The sequence below is a fragment of the Natator depressus genome, chromosome 7, assembly GCF_965152275.1.
Source record: "Natator depressus isolate rNatDep1 chromosome 7, rNatDep2.hap1, whole genome shotgun sequence".
Lineage (NCBI taxonomy): Eukaryota > Metazoa > Chordata > Testudines > Cheloniidae > Natator > Natator depressus.
In genome coordinates this window covers 30,492,122-30,516,039 of record NC_134240.1, presented here as the reverse complement: position 1 = coordinate 30,516,039, position 23,918 = coordinate 30,492,122, and the positions used below count along the sequence as shown (strand labels likewise).

General features: G+C 52.1%; 1 protein-coding gene across 2 annotated transcripts in view; it reads left to right on the top strand.

Annotated features, from left to right (window-relative positions):
- The window catches only part of DNAJC4 (DnaJ heat shock protein family (Hsp40) member C4), a 76,704-nt gene that overhangs the window by 34,973 nt on the left and 17,813 nt on the right, over positions 1-23,918 (top strand). For both annotated transcript variants that reach the window (XM_074957881.1, XM_074957882.1), the window contains exons 5-6: positions 20,314-20,519; positions 22,030-22,200. In XM_074957881.1, coding sequence (XP_074813982.1) covers positions 20,314-20,519; positions 22,030-22,200 — 377 coding nt within the window. The remainder of the gene's footprint in view (positions 1-20,313; positions 20,520-22,029; positions 22,201-23,918) is intronic.

The following is a 23,918-nucleotide window of genomic DNA, read 5'->3' as shown; positions in this document are numbered from 1 at the left end:
TCTCCTGCTTCACCATCACCATCACATCTGGGTGCCTTCCACCTAAAATCAGTGTCGATAGCAAAGTCATGTCATATGAGTGACAATACTAACCTCACGTCCTCTCTCTTGGAATCCCTTCTAGGAACAGCCACGTGCCTTGTGTTATCCAGGCCCCACCTCAGGGAAGAGTTACGTATGTGGCCAGCTCCCGCCAACCCCGTCTCTGGCCTCCAACGCCAGGCCTGAGCTATTGTTTGCAATTGCTGAGAGTTTGGCTGGCCGGCAGGGCCGCGTGCCTGGAGTGTTCTCCCTCCAGCCAAGCAGGGCTCCATTCGCTTGTTGCTCTAACACCGGGGAGGGGCGTGTGTCATGAACTGGCAAGAGCGAACACAGCGATGTTGAAATGTCTTTGGAGACAGCCAGCCTTTGATCAATCTTTAACTGAGCCCTTTCCCACTCCCTGTTTGCCTTGGCCGGCAGAGATGGTTAACATTGTGTTAGTTATTGGGGGCACATTCCTCTGCTCTATTACCCGCCTTTCCCTGACCCCAGCTGGGTGCCAGGCGGCCGACCTGCGCGAGCTTGTGGACTCATGCACACACACTCACCCACATGCACTCTCACATGGGCAGCTCACACCCTTGCACACACTCACCCTCACATGCTCCCATGGGCACCTTGAACAGGCACTCTTGTGCACTCACGCTCGCATGGACACCCTTGTGCACACTCACAGCCCACTCTCTGCAGCACAGCACCCCTTAAAGCTGCACTGTGGCATTGGGGCCAGCACTGACTGCAAAGGGAGAGCGCTCTTACCCCAAACTTTCCTTGCATTAAACCCCAGTCTCCCATCCTGTTACCAAACTAGGGTGACCAGATGTCCCAGTTTTATAGGGACAGTCCTGATATTCGGGCTTCGTCTTATATAGGTTCCTATTACCCCTCACCCCCTGTTCCAATTTTTCATACTTACTATCTGGTCACACTATACCAAACAGGCCCTGTGCTTCTCAGCATGATTGGCTGATACCCCAGTGGCATGGCTGCAGGGCGTGGTGTTTGGCCTGGAGGCTTTAACACTGACTCTCCTGCTACAACATAGTGAATGAGCGTTAAGTCTCTGGCAAGCCATAGTGAACACGAGGACTGTAATCCCTCTCCTTAGAGGTTACCTAACACAGGAAATCTCCCTCAGCCAGGAGGGGAGCAGCACCCACTAATGTCCTGCAGAGCCCCTTGGGTCTGAGTATCTGTCCCCAGTTGTGCCCACACATCTATGGGACAGTAACCAAGCAGCTCATTGTTAGTAATCAGCTGCCTGGGAGGCAGGGAAATACCATCCTCATTTTACAGGTGGGGAAACCGAGGCATGGCTTTTCAAAAGTGCAGCGCACTTGCAACAGAGGCCAGATTGTCAAAGGAGCACTGTGAGGGGCTGAAGTCTCCTGAAGATCTACGCCTTGTTTAGGTGCCAACCTGAAAAGCTTGGGTCCAATGGTAGGTGCCAAACCATTGGAAATCCACCTCCAGAAATCTCTGCACCTAACCCAGGCTACTGCAGCACCAGCGTGGGCTAGTTCCACTGGTGTGGCTACTTGCAGGAGGGTGTGACTAACCTGGGTTCCCAGACCCAGGTGCACTTTGCAGTGGAGACACACCCACAGCAGATCACTCCACGGGGAGGCTGGAGCAGGGAAAGGAACCCAGGACTTGCAAGTCCCAGTTAGTGCCCTGCCCACCAGGTTGTGCTGCAGCTGCTAGCTTGCTCTGTCCCATGAAGGGGAAGCAGGGAGGAGTTTAACCTGCTGCTTAGGAAGTGGCACTTTTGCAACCTTGGATGTAATAACAGGGAAGTGGGTCAGCCCTGGACCTTGGCAGCCTGGCTGTCAGGGGCAGCCTGCACAGTGCCCAGACTGCAGGGTGCCCCCTGCACCTTCTCAGTTGGGTTGTAGGGGGCAGCCTTCCAATGCCCAGACTGTGGGGTGTCTCCTGCACCTTGGCAGATGGGCTGTAGGGGGCAGCCTTCCCAGAACCCAGGCTGTGGGAGGTATGTTCCAACGCAGCAAAGGGGGGCTTTCCTGGGCCTGAGGGTCCCTTCCCAAGGACTACAGAGCCCCACCTCTGATGTTAACCCCAAGAAGGCACTGGGGCTGCACCACAGATGGGCTGCAGAGATGGGAGCCATGATGGCTTCTCATACCCCAAGGCCTTAGACCTGTGCTCTGAAACCTCAGCTGGAGCCCAGGTTAGAGACAGTGATATAGAAAGGCCTCTTTATTTGCTGCTTATTCCTATTAAACTACCTCAGGACTCCTGGGTTCTGTTCCTGGCTTTGGAAGGGGATTGGGTGGCTGGGAATCAGGACTCCTGGGTTTTAGTCCCAGCTCTCTCACTGACTCCCTGTATGACTTGGGGAAGTCCCTTGGCCACTCCATGCCTCAGTTTCTCTATCTGTGGATTAGCGATCTCCCTCTCCCCATGCACTGAGACCCCTTGAATGGAGTGAGAGCTCCCTGACTGCTGTTTCTCTGCCACAGTCTGAGGAGGCCCTGGGTGGGGGAAACTGATCAGCAGTAGAATGCGCCAGGGACTGGTCTGCAGCCACTCAGATGCAGGCGAAAGGGGAACAGCTGGAAGCAAAGGGGAGGAGAGGGACTGGCACCAGCAAAGCAGGGGAAGGTTCAGCTGCAGGCATTCAAGAACTCCCACTGCCCTGACCCAGCTGCCAGCAGAGCCACCCGCTGGCATGGACAAGCAAGGTGCCAGGCACTTGACTGTCATTCAGAGAATTGCATGCTGGGAGTCCTTCCGTTAGAGACAAAATCACTATTGAACTCTGTAGCTGCACCTTGACCCAGGTCGGGACCGTGGGCCCAGCCACCCTGCTCCCCTCTGCCAGCTGAGTCTCCTTGACAACCAGCAGAGGGTGCTCCAGCCAAGCCCAGCACTGTGTTGGCATGCCGGGATGGATTACAGGCTTGGCCAGCCTGGAGCTGCCCATTAGCTGCGGGTATAAACGTAGAGCAGCCTCAGAGAGCCCAGGTAGGCTCTGTCTGCGTGTTTCTGTGGCACAAGGGCATGCAGCCCTGGTGCCAGTCACTTTTTTACGGCTGCAGCACACTTTCACCAGAAGCCTGGCTGCACTTGTGCACCTGCTCACACTGTGCAAAGTGCTTCCACTCTGACCTGGGTGTAGGTCACGCTCACAGCTGTGCAAAGGTGCTGGCAAATCAGGCAAACATGAAACATGCTGCACTGCTGTAAAATATGGCTGGCTCTGGGGTGGCTCATGCTGGGGAGAGTTGCTTGGTCCATGAGGGGTTGCACTGGTGCAAAAGTGCAAGCTAGGACAGATGAGCCATATTTGTGTGTGTGTATGTGTATGTGAATGTTGTGAGTGCGCATGCTCAGCATCCAGTGTGAGTACACATGCAGTGTGGATGTGCATGCAGTGCGGGTGTCTAGTGCGTGTTCTATGTATGGTATGTATGCAGTGTATGTGTGGTATACAGGATCCCCTCCAAGTCCATTCCCCATAACTGCATTGTGAAAAGTTCTCATGGCTGTTGTGAATTGCCCTCCTGGGGGTTCAGTGCATGGAGTGATTGTGCTGCGTCAGCTAAGGGAGTTTGGAGGGGGGACAAGAGAGGGAAAGGCTCCAAACACCAAAGAAGTGAAGGAGCGTTCCAGTCCCATCTGGATCTGGGGAGCTCAGCCCTGGGACTAGTGATGGGGCTGGGTGCTAGTGGGCTCCGTATCTGATCCATCAAGAGGGAGCCGCCCCCTCCCTGCCTGCCTGCCTGCCTGCCTGGCTGGGACAGTTAATGAGATGGGAAGGTCCATCTGTCGGCTCTGACCTGTTGCTTTGAAACAACAACCTCAAGGCCCCACTTCTTGCATCAAATCGTTTAACTAGCGAAAAACCCCTTAATGAGGATTTATAGGCTTGTCAGGCGCGCAGGGGTGTCTTAACTCCTTAACGTCTGCCAAATCTTTCCTCCTCCGTGCTCTAATGAGGTGGGGCCATGTGCATCAACTGGGAGCGGGGTGTGGTTGGAGTGCAAAGATGTGGCAAATAGCCAGCAGTGCAGATCTGTCCCCTCTGTCACCTAGGTGTCCCAATGGGGAGAAAGCAAAATGCTGGAGATGCCTGTTCTGTTCCCAGCTCTCTAGGAGGGAAGTGGGGTCTGGTGGTTACTCCAGCCAGCCTCGGAGTCAGGACTCGAGGGTTGTGTCTCTGGCTGTGAGAGGGGAGCGGAGGTCTAATGGTTAGGGTGGTGGAGGTTTGGGATTTAGGACTCCTGGGTTCTGTCTCTAGCTCTGGGAGAGGAGTAATGTCTAATGGTTACAGTGGTGGGGGCTGGGAGCCAGGACTCCTGGGTTCTGTCCTCAGCTCTCAGGAGTGCAAACATCAGCTCTCTGACTTATGCTGGGGAGTTCGTTCTCTTAGGAAATTGATGACGTGAAGAGCTGGGGAAGGCAGAGTTTCATGCCTTTCTGTGCCAGGCTCTTCAAATGGGGCTGGGCAGTGAGGGACACTCACCCGCCACAACAATGGGCAACACTAGGGCATGGAGATGCTGCCAAAGAGACTGCTGCCACATCCTGAGTGGAAAGGCAAGATGTGGGGCATTTCCCACTCAGAAACCCCCAAAGGAGGTTGAACAGAGTCCCAGGTCAAATGCACTCCCATCACAGTCATCCCTAGGAGCACATAGTGCATGGCAAGGTCAGCTGGGCTGTAGCCTACTCTGGGTGGAGTACAGTAGCAAGGCACTGAGGCAAAGTCCTGCTCTTCCAGGGGGTGCACCCACGCTCAGGGACTGATTCTGCAAGGTGCTGAGAGCACCTGTGACTCCCAAAGGAAGCAACTGATGGCAAACTGACCATGGGAGGGACCTGGTAGCCATGACATGGCTGTTGGCCTTGCGCCACACAATGGCCTTGCGCAATGGATGTACCAATGCATCCTGGAGCTCCATCCATGCTTGCACTAATGCCTCCCATAATGCCCAGCTGTAGGAGCAGGAATGAGCTAGCCACAAGTAGCAGCTACTGTGGCAGTGATTCCTATCTCCACCAGCTCAGCCAAAGCTACAGGCTTGGCCCCCAGCCACCGGCACCCTTGCTGTGGACAGCAGCCGAGTGTGCATGCAACTTACAAGCATTGCAAATGGAAGCCACTGCAGCAACAAGAGTGAGCTGCAAGAGAGATGGCGTAGGACAGCGTCCTCGAGTATGCCCCTCTGCTGGCAGTTCTGGGGCCAAAAGAAAATCCATCCTGGACAAAGGGGCTGCATTCTGTGCAGGCTTCATCACCCACAGTTCTGTGACTCCCAAGACACACCACTCAACTGGGTCAGAGGGGGTGGTAGCCTTGTGCTTCCATTCTCCTCTATGGGCTGGATTCCTCAGCTCAACCACATCTCCCAGGGCACAGTGGGGGCCCCAATCTCAGTCAAGGTCTAGTGCCTGGCACAACAGGGCCCTGATCTCAGTGGGAGCCTTTAGGCACTACCACAAAACCTACAATAAAGGGGCTGTTTTGTCACTGATTTCAGCTGAAGCAGGATCAAGCCCTTAGCTTTTAAACAATAAAGCAAGCCTTTGAATCACCAGTGAAATTGTACAAAACAGCCTGTCCATGATAATATTTTTGTGCCTGCAGAGTGTCTGTGGCTCACTTACAAACCCGCTCTCCAGAGCGATGCTGGCATCACTCAAGGGCTCAAAGAAAGATGTTCCAGGGTGATAAGGGCCTGAAAATTGATGCTGTTATTTTTTCCTTTCGGAAGAAAAAAGGCCTCATATTAATTCCAGCTGCATTAGGAACAGAAAAGGAGCTGTAATTCAGGCTGGGCAAAGAGTGTATCTGCTTTCTATGTGGGATCTGATTCCCATTTCCACCAGTTTGTTTCTTATTCCTGATTGCCCTCACACATATAGTGGGGTTCAGGGAGAAGCCTCTGGACAGGCTGTTCTGTAACTATCTACTTTATTGTTATTCATATTACAGTAGTGTCTACAGGGTCAGACAGAGATCAATTCCCTGTGATGCTGGGCACTCCGCAGTCATGTAGTAAGACAGCCTCTGTTCCAAAGTCATTTACAGGTGAGGGGAAATGAAGCACAGAAAAGGGGACTGTCATACAGGGAGTCAATGGCAGAGCCAAGGATTGAAGCCAGGAGCCCTGATTCCAAGCCATCCTGCTCTACCAGGAGTAGAATCCAGGACCAGGAGTCCCGACTGCCTGCTCTAACCACTAGACTCCACTTCTCTGCTCAGAGCTGGGACTAGAAGACAGGTGCCCTGTCCTGCGCAGTTAATCACTTATAGCAAGCTGGTTCTGTTGTGGAACATAGAGGATCAGATGGGCCCCTGTGAAGTCGTAACATTTGAAGGTCGTTCCAGCTTCGGTATTTCTGGAAGGCAAGCCAGCAGCACCTGCTTTATTTGTGTTGCTCTTCCTACTGCAACTACTGCTTAGCAAAGCTTCCCTTCTGGACCATTAAGAAACCGGCTAGAATATCAGTAGCAGGCGTGACGCATGCCAGCCAATGGGATAGGCACACCAGGTCAGAACCTGAGCTGGCTGCCAGGCAATCATAGAATCATAGAAATGCAGGGCTGTAAGGGACAGCAAAAGGTTACCTCATCCATCTCTTCGTGCTGGGGCAGGACTAAGTAAACCTAGACCATCCCTGTCCAGCCTGTTCTAAAAATCCTCCAAGGACACAACTTCCCTAGCTAAGCTCTGTTCCAGTGCTTCACTAGAGAAAGTTTCTCCTAATAGCTCCCTTGCCGCAAGCTAAGCTGATTCTTTCGTGTCCTGCCCTCAGTATCTGAAGACTTATCATGGCCACCCTCAGCCTTCTGTTCCATAGACTAAACATGCCCAGTACTTTCAATCTTTCCTTATAGGTTTTCTAAACCACTGATCATTTTTTATGCTTTCCTCTGGACACTCTCCAGTTTATTCACATCTTTCTTAAAGTGCAGTGCCGAAAACTGAACACGGTACTCCAGCTGAGGCCTCCCCAGTGGGGAGTAAAGCAGGGCAGTTATCTCCATGTCTTACGTGTGACACTCCTGTTGATACATCCCAAAACGACATTTGCCTTTTTCACAACAGTGTCACATTGTCAACGCATATTCAATTTGTGATCTGCTAGAACCCTCAGATCCTTTGCTGCAGTACTGCTGGCTAGCTAGTTATTCCCCGATTTGTATTTGGGCATTTCCTTTTTCCTTCCCAAGTGTAGTACTTTGCCCTTGTTTTTATTGAATTTCATCTTCTTGATTTCACACTTATTCTGCAATTTATGAGTCAGGAGGGGGGCCCAATCTTGGTTGTAGTCTGTGCGACACCCAGCACAATGAGCCATATTCCGTCCAGGTCTATGCAGTGCCTAGTACGATCAGTCTAGGGTCTGACCTATCTCAGTCAGGGTCTGTGCAGCACTGTGCACAATGAAGGTCCTGATCTGGGTCAGAGTCTGTGCAGCATCCAGCATGACAATGCCATGATCTTGGTCAGGATATGGGCAGCATTGGACACAGTGGGGGCCCCAGTCTCGGTTGGGGTCTGTGCAGCACCCCGCACAACAATCTCAGTTGGGGTCTGTGTAGCACCCAAAATAATGAGAGCCCCAGTGCCAGTCAGGGTCTGTGCACAATGGGGGCCCTGGCCTTGGCTGGGGTCTGTGCAACGCCCAGCATGATGGGGCCCCAATTTCAGCTGAGGTCTGTGCAGCACCTAGCACAGTGGGATACACATAATTTTAATAGAGTCTGGCTGCAAACTCTGCCTCTGCTGGGTCCCATTCAGTTGAGTCTCCCAGGCTGAAGTGCAGGGATCCAAATCAGCCAGGATCCTCTTCTCCCATCTGGCCAGCCCTATGGAGCAGCCAGGACAGCCTCTCACTCGTCCCAGATGCCATTACCCAGCAGGGAGGAGGCTCGCCTCATGCCCCCCCTTCCCCAAGGCTGGCTCTTGTCACATGAGTGGAGAGCTGGGCAGCTAAGCTGAGCTCCAAACCACCCAGTCCCCTGGATTGCAGCTCTGCCTAAGGCTTCTTATTACTAACCCATGCTGGGGCTGGGCTGGCTCCAAGCTCCAGAGCTAAAGTGGAGAGCAGGAGCCCAGTGAGTCAGCAGGAGCCAGAGCCCAACATCTGTGCCCCAGCTGTCGGGGGTAGGAGTCCTCAGAGAAGGATCCCTGCAGCCCCTGCTGTCTGCAGCCTGGACTACTCCCTGTGGCTCTTTGCAGAAGGGCATTTTGGGACAGGGCCAACTGGGCCCATGACTCCTCAGGCCGAACCCTCCCCCTGTCTGTGGGAGCAGGCTGCAGCTCACCAGTTCTGCCCCACTGCTTGGGCAGGGGAATGGCACATAGGGGAGCATCCTGCACTGGGTCCTGTTGTGGTGTCTCTTTCTGTCCTGGGCAGGGGAATGGCGTGTAGGGGATGATTCTGCCTAGGGGGATGGGCCCTGCTGCTGCTGGGGTGTCTGTCTTTTACCTCCCATGCCTCTGTGATAAATATTCCAATTTAGCCCCGCATGGAGGGATTTACCTTTGGAGAGAGCCCTATAGAACTGAAGTGGGGATGAGAGCTTCTATCTACAGGGGTTCTCTCTCTTCCTATTCAGCCCCAGTGGGTGGTTCCCGACCCCCTATAGAAAAGGTCTGCTTCTTTGTTGTATCCCATCAGGTTCTATAGGACCCTCTTGGCTTCACTCACAAGGGTTTTTCCATGAGGGACTCAGAGCTGCTCTTCCCTGTGCTATCAGATGGGGGGACATCAGTGATGTCTGGGCTGCAGAATCGAAGCTCCCACCCTTTTAAATAGGGAGATGGCGTGAGCATCTCACCCCTGGGTGCTGTCAGAGCGACGAGCCAGGTGGGGAGTGGCATCAGAACCCCCCTCCACACTGAGCAATGAGTCTCCCTGAGGACAGCAGTTCAAAAGGAAATTGACTGGGTCTGTCTGGAAAACGAGGATTCTCCATCATAAAAAATGTCATTGTTTTGACATTTGTTTCCATTCCAATATGGAACTAAACCAAGATCCTTCTCTGGTTTGAGAATGATTCACCCCGGCATAGGCTTTCGGCTGAGACATGGGAGATCCAGGTTCAAGTCCTTGCTATATCTGATTTGAAGCAGGGATTGAACCTCTGTCTCCCACATCCCAGCTGAGTGCTATCCTGGGGTGTGGCAGGGGAAAGGCATGCAGGGGTGATCCTGCCCAGGGAAATGGGCCCTGCTGGCACATCTCTCTCTCTCTAAGACGAGAAATCCCATCCTGAGCCTGGAAAATCTTCCCAACTAAAGCTTCCTCAAAACTGATGCATTCCTGTCAAACGGTTTGGTTTTGGCGAGCTGGTGTTTTCCACAGAAAAATTCCTGAGCATCTCGACAGCTGGCTTGGCTAAAGAGCTGGAAGGGGGAGCATGTTGGGATGCCTGGGACACAGCCTCACTGTTCTGGATTGCTCCATAGCCAAGAGGAGTGATATCAGTGAGGTCTGGCCAGGCCTGAGGTGGGTCGTTCTGGAACAAAGATGATTGCTGGTCTGTGCCAGGTGATAAAGCCTCCAGTGGGGCTTTGGCTAGCCCTGTCCATCCCATCCTCCCGCCCCACAGCTGGATCAGCATCACAGTGCTCTGTAAAAGCTTAGGCAGCTGACTTGGGCGGGGGCTGGGAATGGAAGACAGCTGGGAGGGAAAAGTTAATACCGCTTTCTTGAGTCAACAGAGCAACAGCTTTGGAAGACCTCTCCCGAGAGGTATAGAGAGTACAGAGTCATTTTTAGTATGGATCTGCTGGGAAAGGGTGGAGAGATTAAATTAATGCAGTAAAGACACGTTCAAAGCTCTCCCTTAGGAAGGAAAAATCAATGCCCAAATACAAAATGGGGAATAACCGGCCAGGCTGCAGTAATGTGGCAAAGGATCTGGGGGCTAGAGCAGATCACAAATTGAATTTGAGTCAACAATTTGATGCTGTTGTGGAAAAAGGCAAATATCGTTCTGGGGTGTTGTGACAGAGTGCTGAGGGCTGGCACTTAAGCCTGCACTCTGGTCACTGTTAGTACTAATTAGGTTCTCCTGGAGAAGGCCTAATTGGACAGAGGTATACCTGACTACCAGGCCAGATTGGGGCTGCTGAGTAAATATGCCGATTTACCCATTCCCCAGGACACTGTAGAAAAGGGCACTGGAAGGAGTGCTCGGGGAAAGAGAAGGAGAGAAACAGAAGGCTAGGGGAGCCTGACAATGAAAGTCTTCTTCTTTGAATAGTCTCCTTGTGGGTGCTCTGCTTCAGGGGCACTTACTCCCTTGTCCTTTAGTTGGAGATTTATGGTAGCTCGGCCCGGTATGCGTCCTATGTTCCTTCACGCCCTGCTCGGAGGCTGTATAAGGCTGTGTGGGTGACCCTCAGTTCCTTCTCAACCATCTTGGCCTGAGATGGAGCAGTCGCTTAGCCTTGTTACCCTTTATTGAAGGATTTAGAGAGACTTTCTCTTGATCCTCTTGCCCTTTGGGGAGGGAGACTTTCCCCTGCTACATACTGTTGCCCTGAGTTATGCCAGGCTCTCTGGGCTTCAAGTAGTGCTTCTCTTGCCAGGAGGCCCTCCTGGTCAGTGACAGGTATTCCCACTGTATCCGCTGCTTGGGAGAGCATCATATCCCGCAAAAGTGTTCCCATGTGCGCCACTTTTAAGGGCAGGGTCATTAAAAATCAGGAGCTAAAACTGAGACTCATAATGAGGACCATGTTCTCCCAATCTGGTTTGAGCACCAGTGAATGCCACCCCCAAAGTCTTTTGGACCTCCCCAGTGGCCAGACTGGGATCCTTGGGCTGTATATCGTCAGCAATTTTCCCATGCCCCTAGTCTTTCTCGTCGGGAATATAGGGGGAGACACTCCCCTACTCCAACTGTTCCGCTGTTACCTCAGACGAAAGAATCCTTTGATGAGCAGGAGGCCTGGTCAGATACAGAGGTTACTCCCCAAATAGATATTTCTTCATCTTTCCTAGATGAAGTGGTTATGCCTCCCCCACTGACTGTGGCTGATGACGTCTGACACTTCCAAGAGTTAATGAAGCACACTGCCGATTCCCTCCAGATTCCTTTGGAAATGGTCAGGGAATCACAACTACTTAGGTTGCCTTGCCCATTAATGAGGCCCTGTTGGATCCTGCAAAATCCATCTGGCAGAGCCCTGCGACAATTCTGCCAACGTGTAAATGGGCCTATAAGAAATATTACACACTGGCTAAAGATTCTATTCACCCATCCAACCCATCCCTGGTTGTGGAGGCAGTGAACAAACATGGCAGACAACATCATGCAAAACCCACACCGTATGATAAGGACCAAAAATGCCTTGATCTATTCAGCAAAAAGACCTACTCATCCTCCACTCTTCAGTTTAGGATCCCAAACTATCAAGCTCTCATGGCTAAATACAATAACTCAAATTATGCCAAATTTACCACCTTTATTGAGCATCTGCTGGCTGACCAGCATGAGCAGATTCAGGCTATTATTAAGAAGGGTCACCTGGTAGGTAGAACATTGATCTGCCTAAGAGACATGACTACACATCAGCCTCCTCAAAATGAGGGCAGTCAGGACTGTCTGTATCCACTTCCTGCCTCTAACCAGGAAGAAGTCCATAAAAATTCTCACAGACAACATAGTTTGCATGTTCTGTCTCAACCACCAGGGAGGACTCAGGTCCCTTTGCCTTTGTGCCCAAGTGGTGAAGTTCTGGAATTGGTACATAACCAGTTCCATCCTTATTTTGGCCACTTACCTTAGGTTTGGCCATTTCCATCCAGAGACTCTCCAGGTGGATCTCTGACTGTATCCTATTGTGCTATAAATCTTCAGATATGCAGCCTCCTTCTAGGATGTTGGCCCATTCCACAAGATCCCTATCAGCTTCTATGACATTACTCAAGAATGTCCCTATTCTGGATCATTTGTAATGCTGCCATTTTGCTCTTCCATACATACCCTCTCCAAGCATTATGCAGTGGTCCAGTTTTTAGATGCTGCCATTGGAAATGCTGTGTTGTCTTCGGTCTTGGTTTCAACTCCGAAGACTATCTTCAGCTGGGGGTGCTGCTGCTGACCTCACCTGAACTGGAGCATCCATAGAGACACGATTGGAAGAAGGAGAGGTTACTCACCATGTGCAGTAACTGGAGTTCTTTGAGATGTGTGTCCCCATGGGTGCTCCACTGTCTGCCCTCCACTTTGGAGTGTCCTTTGGAGACTTTGTGGTAGAGAAGGAATTGAGGGCAGATCGTCCACACAGCCCTAAATAGCCTCTGAGTGGGCATGAGGAAGCACAGGGCACATGTACGGGCCAAACAGGCATTATTACCAAAAATCTCAGATTAAAGGCACAAGGGGGCACACATCTCAAAGAACTCCAGTTACTGCACAAGGCGAGTAACTTCTCCTTCTGAGTAGACACACCTCACACACACACACCCTTTTGGAGAAGGGGTCAGAAAGTTGAGATACAATGTGTAAATTTGTGGAGACACTGCTGTGCATTGATGGAGGGATTAAAACACTAATCAGCTACACAGTTTACAAGCAAAAAGGTCTCAGAGTGGTCTGTGTTTGTGGAAGAGGTGTGTTAACAGGAGTGGTGTATATAAGACATGGGAGGTAATTGTTCCACTCCACTCAGCACAAGTGAGGCCTCAGCTGGAGTATTGGGTACCACAGTTCTGGGTACCACAGTTTAAGAAAGGTGTGGACAAATTGAAGAGAGTCCAGAGGAGAGCAGCAAAAGTGATCAGAGGTTTAGAAAACCTGACCTGTGAGTAAAGGTTAAAAGAATTGGGCATGTCTAGTCTGAAAAAGAGAAGACTGAGGAAGTACATGATAACAGTCTTCAGATGTGTACAAGGTTGTTATAAAGAGGATGGGGATCAGTTATTCTCCATGTCCACCAAGGGCAGGACAAGAAAGAATCATCTTAGTTTGCAACAAGGGAGATTTAGGTTTGACATTAGGGAAAATTTTCTAACTCTAATGCTAGTTAAACTCTGGAACATTTTACGTAGGGAGGTTGTGGAATCCCCTTCCCTGGAGGTTTTTAAGAACAGGTTAGACAAACACCAGGCAGGGATGGTCTAGATCAGGGGTGGGCAAACTTTTGGGCCCGAGGGCCACACTGGGGTTGCAAAACTGTATGGAGAGCCGGGTAGGGAAGGCTGTGCCTCCCCAAACAGCCTAGCCCCCAGCCCGTATCCACCCCCTCCCACTTCCCCTGACTGCCCTCCTCAGAACTCCTGACCCATCCAAACCCCCTGCTACTTGTCCCCTGACTGCCCCCCTGGGACTCCCCACCCTTAACCACCCCCCCTGGGACCGCCCCCCATCCAACCCCCCTGCTCCCAGTCCCCCTACCCCTATTCACACACCCCTGACAGGCCCCCCGGGACCCCACACCTATCCAATCCCGCCCTGTTCACTGTCCCCTGACCCCTATCCACACCTCCGCCCCCTGACAGGCCCCCCAGGATCCCACGCCTATCCAACCCCCCCCGTCCCCTGACCACCCCCACTCCCCCGCAGAACCATGGCCTCATCCAACTGCTCCCTGTCCCCTGACTGCCCCCGAGACCCCCCACCCCTTATCCAACCCCCCGGCCTCGGCCCCCTTACCGTGCCGCTCAGAGCACCATGTCTGGCAGCCGCAGCTAGACATACTGCCGCGGGCCAGATGTGGCCTGCGGGCCGTAGTGTGCCCACCTCTGTTCTAGATACACATGGTCCTGCCTCAGCCCAGGGGGATGCACTAAATGGCCTCCTGAAGTATCTGCCAGCTCTATATTTCTATGATAACCTCACCGCTCTCACCAGCCTGCAAGAGACAGCTGGGTCATAGCAGAGTCATGGAGAGAAAGCAGCATGGGGGATCAAGGACTGGAGAGCAGGGAAGTTCTTGAGGTCCAGTAGTCCCACTGCACTGAGTGCTGCCCAGGGCCTGTCGTTGTGCAGACCCATGACCAAGATTGGAATTCCTTATTGTGCCAGATCTCAGTTCCAGATCAGCCCCCCTTTCATGCGGGGCACTGTACAGACCCCAGACCAAGGTTGGGGCCTCTGTCGTGGTGGGTGCTGCACGGGTCCCAGACCAAGATTGGGGCTCCCTGTCTTTCTGGGCACTGCACAGATACCCAATCAAAATCGAGGACCCTTGTCATGCCAGGTGCTTCACCAGCTCATAGCAAGATACAGTCCATGCCCTGAAGGGCTGCCAGCCTGAATAGACAAAGAGTAGGAGGGGAAGCAACCTTCCCAAATTCAGTAACGGAGCTGGGAATAGCAGTCGGGTCTCCTGATTCCCAGTCCAGTGCCCCAACCACTCCACCCTGCTGCCTAGGTACTCTGATACCTTTTGCAGCCATCCCTAGAGAGAGACTGACTAAGTCCCGGAGCTCCTACTTATGCTAAGCTGGGAGGGCTCTAGGTTTAGAACACAACAGGGGCTGGCAGGCATGGATTCTGATGTTTGCGGAGTCACCAGTCGGTCCCAGCCTGTCCTCAGGAATGCCAGGTAGGGGCCAGGGTCTCCTTGAAAGCACCTGTAAACTCCTCCATGTGTCTAGGGCTGCTTGCACAGTGTCTGAGGCCAAGGTGTCCCCTGGCCTTTGAGAATTGGGGCAAAGGGACTAGCGTTGTGGGGAGACACTGGTAGATTTCCAGCCAAGGCAAAGAAGCTTAAATCAAGAGTTGGTTGGAAAACACAATTCCATTCGGTGGGAAATTCCAAAATTTTGGAAAAAAATCAGTTCCAAATTGTAACGAAAAGCCAAAATTTCCAAACAAAAATGTTGATTGGGCAACATCAAAGTGTTTAGTTTCAAGAAGGTCAACATGTTTGCTTTGGGCTTTTCTAGTCTATTAAACTATTAAATGGATAAACATAAATCTAATAAAAGAAAAGGAGTGTTTTGACCCCTAACTTCACAGGGCTTGGATTTTAGCATGAGGGGAGTAGGCATTAGCAGGGGTGGCTGGGCCTCTCCATACCTGGGTTCAGTCCTTGCTCCACCACCAACTTACAATGTGATCTTGGATGAGCCTCTTCCCCCGTCCATGTGTCTCAACTGAGGAAGGTTTGGAAGACTGGATTCCCTGTGCTCTGAGATCTTTGCATGCAGGCAAGCAAAGGGTTAACCCAAAGAGGTGGCCATAGGCCATTGGCACGCTCCTGGGTCCAGCCTGGCCTGGCTGCTTGTACAGAGCAGGACCAAATCACAGCTCCCAGAGCAGACTCCTGGCCAGTGGGTAGCCGCCTGGATCCTCCACCCCTTCTCCTCTTCGTCCCAAGCATGAAGTCAGCTGCTCTGATGAGTAGAGCCGACACGCCCAGCTGGCTGGGAGCAGGTCCCTGCATACCTGGGGATGGAGGAGTCTGCAGGAACAAAGGAGTCATCATCTGCTGGGGACGGAAATCGTTGGCTGTTAACTTTGAAAGTATCCAGCGCCCTTTCTTCCGTCCAGTTAAAGGCAATTGCAGCCCGAACCGAGAGCACTGGGGCCTATGAGTCAGGAGTGAGAGCATCTCCATCCCCAGGCAGTGAGCCCAGAGGAAGGACCTTGGCCAGAGATGCTTGGACTCAGCTGAAGCTAGAGCAATTCAGACTAGAACTCAGGTGCCAGTTTGTACCAGTGAGGTAATTAACCAATGGAACAACTTCCCTGGGGCTGTGGTGGATTCTCTATCACAGGCTGTGTTAGATCTGCTCTAATTTAACCAGGGATTAAGAACATAAGAACGGCCATACTGGGTCAGACCAAAGGTCCGTACTGCCCAGTATCCTGTCTTCCGACAGTGGCCAATGCCAGCTGCCCCAGAGGGAGTGAACCTAGCAGGTAATGATCAAGTGATCTCTCTCCTGCCATCCATCTCCACCCTCTGACAAACAGAGGCTAGGGACACCATTCCTTACCCATCCTGGCTAACCTCCATGAATTTATCCAGTTCTCTTTTAAACCCTGCTATAGTCCTAGCCTTCACAACCTCCTCAGGCAAGGAGTTCCACAGGTTGACACTGTGCACTGAGTGAAGAAGAACTTCCTTTTATTTGTTTTAAACCTGCTGCCCATTAATTTCATTTGGTGGCCCCTACTTCTTATATTATGGGAACAAGTAAATAACTTTTCCTTGTTCACTTTCTCCACACCACTCATGATTTTATATATCTCTATCATATCCCCCCTTAGTCTCCTCTTTTCCAAGCTGAAAAGTCCTAGCCTCGTTAATCTCTCCTCATATGGGACCTGTTCCAAACCCCTAATCATTTATTTGCCCTTTTCTGAACCTGTTCTAATGCCAGTATATCTTTTTTGAGATGAGGGGACCACATCTGTATGCAGTATTCAAGATGTGGGCGTACCATGGATTTATATAAGGGCAATAAGATATTCTCTGTCTTATTCTCTCTCCCTTTTTTAATGATTCCTAACATCCCGTTTGCTTTTTTGACTGTCACTGCACACTGTGTGGACGTCTTCAGAGAACTGTCCACGATGACGCCAAGATCTTTTTCCTGATTAGTTGTAGCTAAACTAGCCCCCATCGTATTGTATGTATAGTTGGGGTTATTTTTTCCAATGTGCATTACTTTACATTTATCCACATTAAATTTCATTTGCCATTTTGTTGCCTAATCACTTAGTTTTGTGAGATCTTTTTGAAGTTCTTCTCAGTCTGCTTTGGTCTTAACTATCTTGAGCAGTTTAGTATCGTCTGCAAACTTTGCCACCTCACTGTTTACCCCTTTCTCCAGATCATTTATGAATAAGTTGAATAGGATTGGTCCTAGGTCTGACCGCTGGGGAACAGTTATAGATAGATAACAGATAACCACTAGTTATCCCTCTCCATTCTGAAAATTTACCATTTATTCCTGCCCTTGGTTCCCTGTCTTTTAACCAGTTCTCAATCCATGAAAGGATCTTCCCTCTTATTCCATGATAACTTAATTTATGGAAGAGCCTTTGGTGGGGGACCTTGTCAAAGGCTTTCTGGAAATCTAAGTACACTATGTCCACTGGATCCCCACTATGTCCACTGGATCCTAAGTACACTATGTCCACATGTTCGTTGACCCCCTCAAAGAACTCTAATAGATTAGTAAGACATGATCTCCCTTTACAGAAACCATGTTGACTTTTGTGCAACAATTTATGTTCTTCTATGTGTCTGACAATTTTATTCTTTACTATTGTTTCAACTAATTTGCTCGGTACTGACATTAAAACTTACCAGCCTGTAATTGCCAGGATCACCTCTAGAGCCCTTCTTAAATATTGGCGTTACATTAGCTATCTTCCAGTCATTGGGTACAGTAGCGGATTTAAAGGACAGGTTAAAACCATAGTTAATAGTTCTGCAATTTCACATTTGAGTTCTTTCAGAACTCTTGGGTGAATGCCATCTGGTCCCGGTGACTTGTTACTGTTCAGTTTCTCAATTAATTCCAAAACCGCCTCTAGTAACACTTCAATCTGTGACAATTCCTCAGATTTGACACCTACAAAAGATGGCTCAGGTTTGGGAATCTCCCTAACATCCTCAGCCGTGAAGACTGAAGCAAAGAATTCATTTAGTTTCTCTGCGATGACTTTATCGTCTTTAAGTGCTCCTTTTGTATCTCGATCGTCCAGGGGCCCCACTGGTTGTTTAGCAGCCTTCCTGCTTCTGATGTACTTAAAAAACATGTTGTTATTACCTTTTGAGTTTTTGGCTAGCTGTTCTTCAAACTCCTTTTTGGCTTTTCTTATTACATTTTTACATTTAATTTGGCAGTGTTTATGCTCCTTCCTAATTACCTCATTAGGATTTGACTTCCACTTTTTAAAAGATGCCTTTTTATCTCTCACTGCTTCTTTTACATGGTTGTTAAGCCACGGTGGCTCTTTTTTAGTTCTTTTACTGTGTTTTTTAATTTGGGGTATACATTTAAGTTGAGCCTCTATTATAGTGTCTTTGAAAAGTGTCCATGCAGCTTGCAGGGATTTCACTCTAGTCACTGTACCTTTTAATTTCTGTTTAACGAATCTCCTCCTTTTTGCATAGTTTCCCTTTCTGAAATTAAATGCCACAGTGTTGGGCTGTTGAGGTGTTCTTCCCACCACAGGAATGTTAAATGTTGTTATATTATGGTCACTATTTTCAAGCGGTCCTGTTATAGTTACCTCTTGGACTAGATCCTGCGCTCCACTCAGGACTAGATCGAGAGTCGCCTCTCCCTTTGTGGGTTCCTGTACCAGCTGCTCCAAGAAGCAGTCATTTAAAGTATCGAGAAATTTTGTCTCTGCATTTCGTCCTGAGGTGACATGTACCCCGTCAATTTGGGGATAATTGAAATCCCCCACTATTATTGAGTTCTTTATTTTGATAGCCTCTCTAATCTCCCTTAGCATTTCATTGTCACTATCACTGTCCTGGTCAGGTGGTTGATAATAGATCCCTACTGTTATATTCTTATTAGAGCATGGAATTACTATCCATAGAGATTCTATGGAACATGTGGATTCATTTAAGAATTGTATTTCATTTGATTCTACATTTTCTTTCACATATAGTCCCAACATCCCCTCCGCACGACATGTTCTGTCCTTCCGATATATTTTGTACCCCAGAATGATTGTGTCCCATTGATTGTCCTCACTCCACCAGGTTTCTGTGATGTCTATTATATCCTCCTTTAACACGAGGCACTCTAGTTCACCCATCTTATTATTTAGACTTCTAGCATTTGTGTACAAGCACTTTAAAAACTTGTCACTGTTTATTTGTCTGCCCTTTTCTGATGTGTCAGATTCTTTATGTGAATGTTTCTTGTCCAGTCTGTCCCATACTTTATTCTCTTCCATCCTCTCCTCCTGACTAAAATCTAGAGAATCTCTATCAATAGACTCTCCTCTAAGAGAAGTCTCTGTCCGATCCACGTGCGCCTCTGCAGCAATTGGCTTTCCTCCATCTCTTAGTTTAAAAACTGCTCTGCAACCTTTTTAATGTTAAGTGCCAGCCGTCTGGATCCACTTTGGTTTAGGTGGAGCCCATCCTTCCTGTGTAGGCTCCCCTATCCCAAACGTTTCCCCTGTTCCTAATAGTTCAGGGATGTCCTGTGAGATGCAGGAATCAGACTAGCCTCTAGGGCACTCTAGTCCAGGCCCTGCTATCTCAGCCAGCCTGGCACAGAATCCTGGTCGCTCGTGTTTATACGTGCACATACCCACATGGCACATACCCACCCTTCTGCACAAGCATGCACACATTCTTCTGTTAACGATTGTGTTTCCCCTCCCTGGCCTAGTAAAGTACCTGTGGAGAAAGGTAGGCATGAGAGGCAGGGCACTGGGGTTCTATGCCTAGCTCTGGAAGGGACCCCCTCGTCTAACGACTCCCCAGGAGTCCTGACACCCACTTCAGTGCCCTGGGCACAAGGCCAGGCTGTCACACACACTGTCTCTCCTGTCTGGGCCAGTGACGTTTGAAATGTGGCCTGAGAAAGACCCAATGAAACTCCTGTCACCAAACAAGTGCCCCCTGCAGTTTGCTCCTGGAGGGGTGGGGTGAAATGGGCTCTCCCTCTCCAGTCACCCGGGACCAACACACAAGCTGGCAGGTATACAAGCCTCTAGCCAGGCCCTTTGTGTGACCTCATGGCAGCATGGCCCCCAGGGCACTTGCGTCAAGCGGGGGCAGTGCAGGTCTAAGAGCGAGCGGCCGGGTCTTAACCAGGAGCCTATTTACATTCCAGGGGGATTTGCACCCCATAAACGTGAGCGATGGGCCAGCTCTGACGAGAGTGGGGTAGGCATGCAGTGTTGGGGGCAGGTTCTGTAGCTCTGTGTTCTCCTGAGCCTGCCGGCCTGGGCCCTAGGATTGGTTGTGGGGGACGGGACGAGATGTGTGTTGTGCGGAAACGGGGCAAATGTATGAGTGTGCATGTTGGGGATGCATGTGCATGTGTGGGGTGCTTGCATGTGGTAGGGGAGGAGTGCGTGGTGTGGGGGTGCATGAGTGTGCATAGGGGGCAGTTAGGCCTACACTAGCACTGCTTTGCCGTTTTGGCTGCCCTGGTGTACTAGGGCTCGTGTATATGGCCAGTTAGTGGACAGCTAGTGGGCGTGCTGTAGATTCACACCCTGGCTGGCCCTGCACTGGCTTGCTGTGTAAGCCCCTCTGCTGGCTCCCTTGGGCTGGTAGATCCTCAGTCCGATGCTGTTGCCCAGGCCCTCACCCTCCCCTCTGTCTCTGTGTTCCCCAGCTGCACCCTGACAGCGACCCCAAAAACCCCGACCTGCACAGCCAGTTCGTCCAGCTGAATGAGGCTTACCGGGTGCTGAGCAAGGAGGGCAGCAGGAGGCTCTATGACAGCCAGCGGGCTTGGCACGCAGCCAGGCCCACCACGGGCAGCAGTCCCAAGCACAGCCCCTTTGACTTCACAGACCTGGGACCCAGGCCTAGTACCAGGTAAGGGCACCAGGGCCACGGCACAGGGCACAGAGGTGATGCTGGGGTAAGAGATCAGAGCCTGGTATTCCCCCACCTGTCAACGTGATTGACTGACTCTTCTCAACCTTCAGTCCTCACTACCCAGCTGCCCCTCCCCATGTCTGCACCCCCTGATCCCACACTGGTTCTGAGCCAGTGAGGAGACCCAGGCTGGCTCCAAAGCCGAGCCTGTGTTGAGCCCCTGCTAATCCTGTGCAGGTTTGAGCTGAGAAGGGCCAGCACAGGGACCTCAGGCCAGCGCAGAGGTGCTGGGAGCTGCAGCTGAAACGTGAGCAGCTGCCACTGACAAGCTGTTGAGCATCAGGCTGTCAGGAAGCTGCTAAACAGGAAAAGGCCACTTGGCCCATCCTGCCCTGGCCGCCCCCTCGCCCCATAACAGCTCGCCACTCAGTCTAACGATCTGGCTCCGTAGCTTGCTCCATCTGGGCCGCTGTCTCCATAACACAATGGAGACCAGCCCCCCCGCAAGACTTGTTTGAGATATGATAGCTCACTGTCCTCCCAGTGCTGGCTTAGACCAAGGGGCCCATCCAGCTCCATAACCCCCACCCCACAGATCAGACAAGGGGGCCCATCCAGCCTGGTAACCCCCATCCCCCAGATCATACAAGGGGGCCCATCCAGCCTGGTAACCCCCACCCCCCAGATCAGACCAGGGGGTCCATCCAGCCCGCTAATCCCCACCCCCGGTTCAGACCAGGGGGCTCATCCAGCCCAGTCACCCCCATAACCCCCGGATCTGACCAAGGGACCCATCTAGACCGGTATCCTGCCTGCCACCCTGGATCAGACTAATGGGTCCATCTAGCCATGTATCTGCCCCACCCCAGATGGGGAAATGGGGTCTGTGGACTGCAAGGCTGGGTTGGCTGCATTGGCTGCTGAGTCCCCTGCAGCGGCCCCAGGCCCCCCAGAAGGGCTGGCAGCTTGCCAGGGTAGGGCCATCCCCACAGCACACATGCCATCACGTAGGCATTGCTGGGGGGAGGTGTCAGGGGAGTGAGTGAGTGTGACCCCAGCAGACACACTGTGAGGCGAGCGCTCCCAGCTGGCGCAGGGGTCCCCAGGCTGGGACGTCCCTCTCTGCATCTCCCAGCCCTGGGAAGAGACCGTTCCAGAGGGGCTGTGTGTGCTGGGGCAGGGCCATTCTCTGGGGCAGCCCAGAGCACTGTGCTCGTGGACCCTGCATGGAGGGGCAGGACGGCTGTGCTGAGTCTCACAGGCCGCCAGAGCAAGACAGCCCTATCAGCACCGCAAGGGACGTGTGGCCATGATACTTTGGGAATTTCGTAGGTGACTGGTCCAATGGGCAGATAGAAGCCAAGAGTCCTGACTCCCGGCCCCCTGCCCTGATCCTGAGGCTCGATCCTTGGGAGACACCCCAGGAGTCCTGTCCAGGGCCAGCAGTCCCCTATGGTCAGACCCTTGCCCCCAACACTGCCCGCATCAGTGCCCCTTTGTCTCCCAGCAGCCAAGGGCCCGACGAGAACATGCGCTACTGGGAGCAGTTCCGCACTCACCGCGCCGAGGCCTTCTCAGGCACCCAAGCCAAGCAGAGGCAACACTGGAACCGGAAGCTCTTTGGCTACTGCCTCCTCCTCATGTTGGCCAGCGTGGCCGCCCACTACGTGGCCTACAGGTAGTGGGGGCAAGGGGTTGGTGGGGCACTGCGTGACAGCCTGCCTGGGAGAGGGCTCGGGGCCTTCAGAGTTCAATCCCCTGTCCGAGGGCAGGGTCATCCCATGCACTACACAGTGTCCCCCACCAGAGCAGAATCATTGCCTCCAGGCAATTCCCGCCCCCAGGAGGAAGGCTCACCAGGTCCCCAGGACTCTGGTCTTAGCAGTTCACTCCTCCACCCTTGGAAGAGACTGTTGCTCAGGCTAGCGTGCTCTCACTGTTAGGGGTTGTTCCCCAAGAGCCAATAGAAATGCCCCTTTCCCCAGATCGCCTTTTGAGCCTCCCACACAGCTCCCTCTCCCAGTGCCTGGAGATAGTCCCTGGGCCCACACAGGGGGGCATGGGATCCACAGTGGGATGGGTGGAATGGGCTTCGGGGAAGGGGAAGCTGGTATGAAGTGTCCTTCCCAGGACCGGCACTGCCCCACCCCTCCATCCCAGGAATCCCGCCTCCACTGACTCCTGGCCCCACTCTGTGCCTCATTTTCTCTCTCTGTAGAATGGGGGATAACACGCCTTGGCACTGCCACCCATAACCCTGGCATGGCAGATCAGCACCAGCATGCACCCTCAAGGTCCTAGCACTGAGAGGGTTATAGAAAACTCAGCTGGGGTGGGGGGTTGTCCTGACCCTTACTCTGGTTGTGGGGTGAAGTCTTATCTCATTGCGTTTCCTAGAAGCCATCCAGTGCTGTCCTGACTGGCCTTTGGCCTGCTCTGTGCCATCCCAGCATGCCTCTGCGAGGAGACCCAGGGTCAAAGGGTCTGGAGTTGTGCTGCGTGGGGTGTGGTTGGGGGCCTCCATGCCATCCCTGCGCCATAGTGTCCCCACCCCCACCAGCCCAAGGCCCCTCTAATCTCAGTATCTCCCCACCCACGCCCATTAGTGCAAGCCCCCCGTGATCTCGGCCTCCCACTCACATCCCCACAGGTCCCCATGCCTCTCTCCATGATCTCAGACTCCCACATGGCCAGTGTCACTCCTCACATCTCCTACACATACACCAGCCCATGTCCCTCCCCCCACAATCTCAGCAGGACCCCTGGCACCCCAGCCCAGCTTCCCACTGTCCAGCGCAGCCGGGCGCACATCTGTAAGGCATTATATGTCTGAGCAGCTATTGCAGCATAGCGAGCCAAGGGGTGTGGGGGCTGACAATGTGGTTTGTCATAACCCGAACACCAGTCAGGGCCCAGTCCCCTGGAGGAGCCAATGTCCCAGGGCATCTGCTGACACTTGGAGCAGCTCTCCCCACACCCTCAAGGCATGGAGCTTATGCCAGCTGCCCTAGGGAGGCATCGGGGTCACCCTTCCCAAGAATGTGTATCCTGCCAGAAGTATCAGCAGCTGCCCAGGGCTTCCATCGGGGCCTTTTGTTTCTTATTAATGTTTTAGCACATTAGCGATTCCCACAACTGAACAGTGAACAGCTGCCAGGCTAGGGGGCACGGCCTAGATCACCGCACTGAGGGCGCTAGATAACTGTATGGAGGGGGGACAGTCTGGGAATCCAGAGGGCAGTCTGGGAATCCAGGTCACTGTGCTGAGAGGCAGTCTGGGAATCCAGATCACAGCACGGGAAGGGGGCCAGTCTGAGAGTCTAGATCACAGTGCTGGAGGAGGTACCAGTCTGGCAGTCTAGATCATGATGTTGGAGGGGTGCCAGTCTCGGGTGG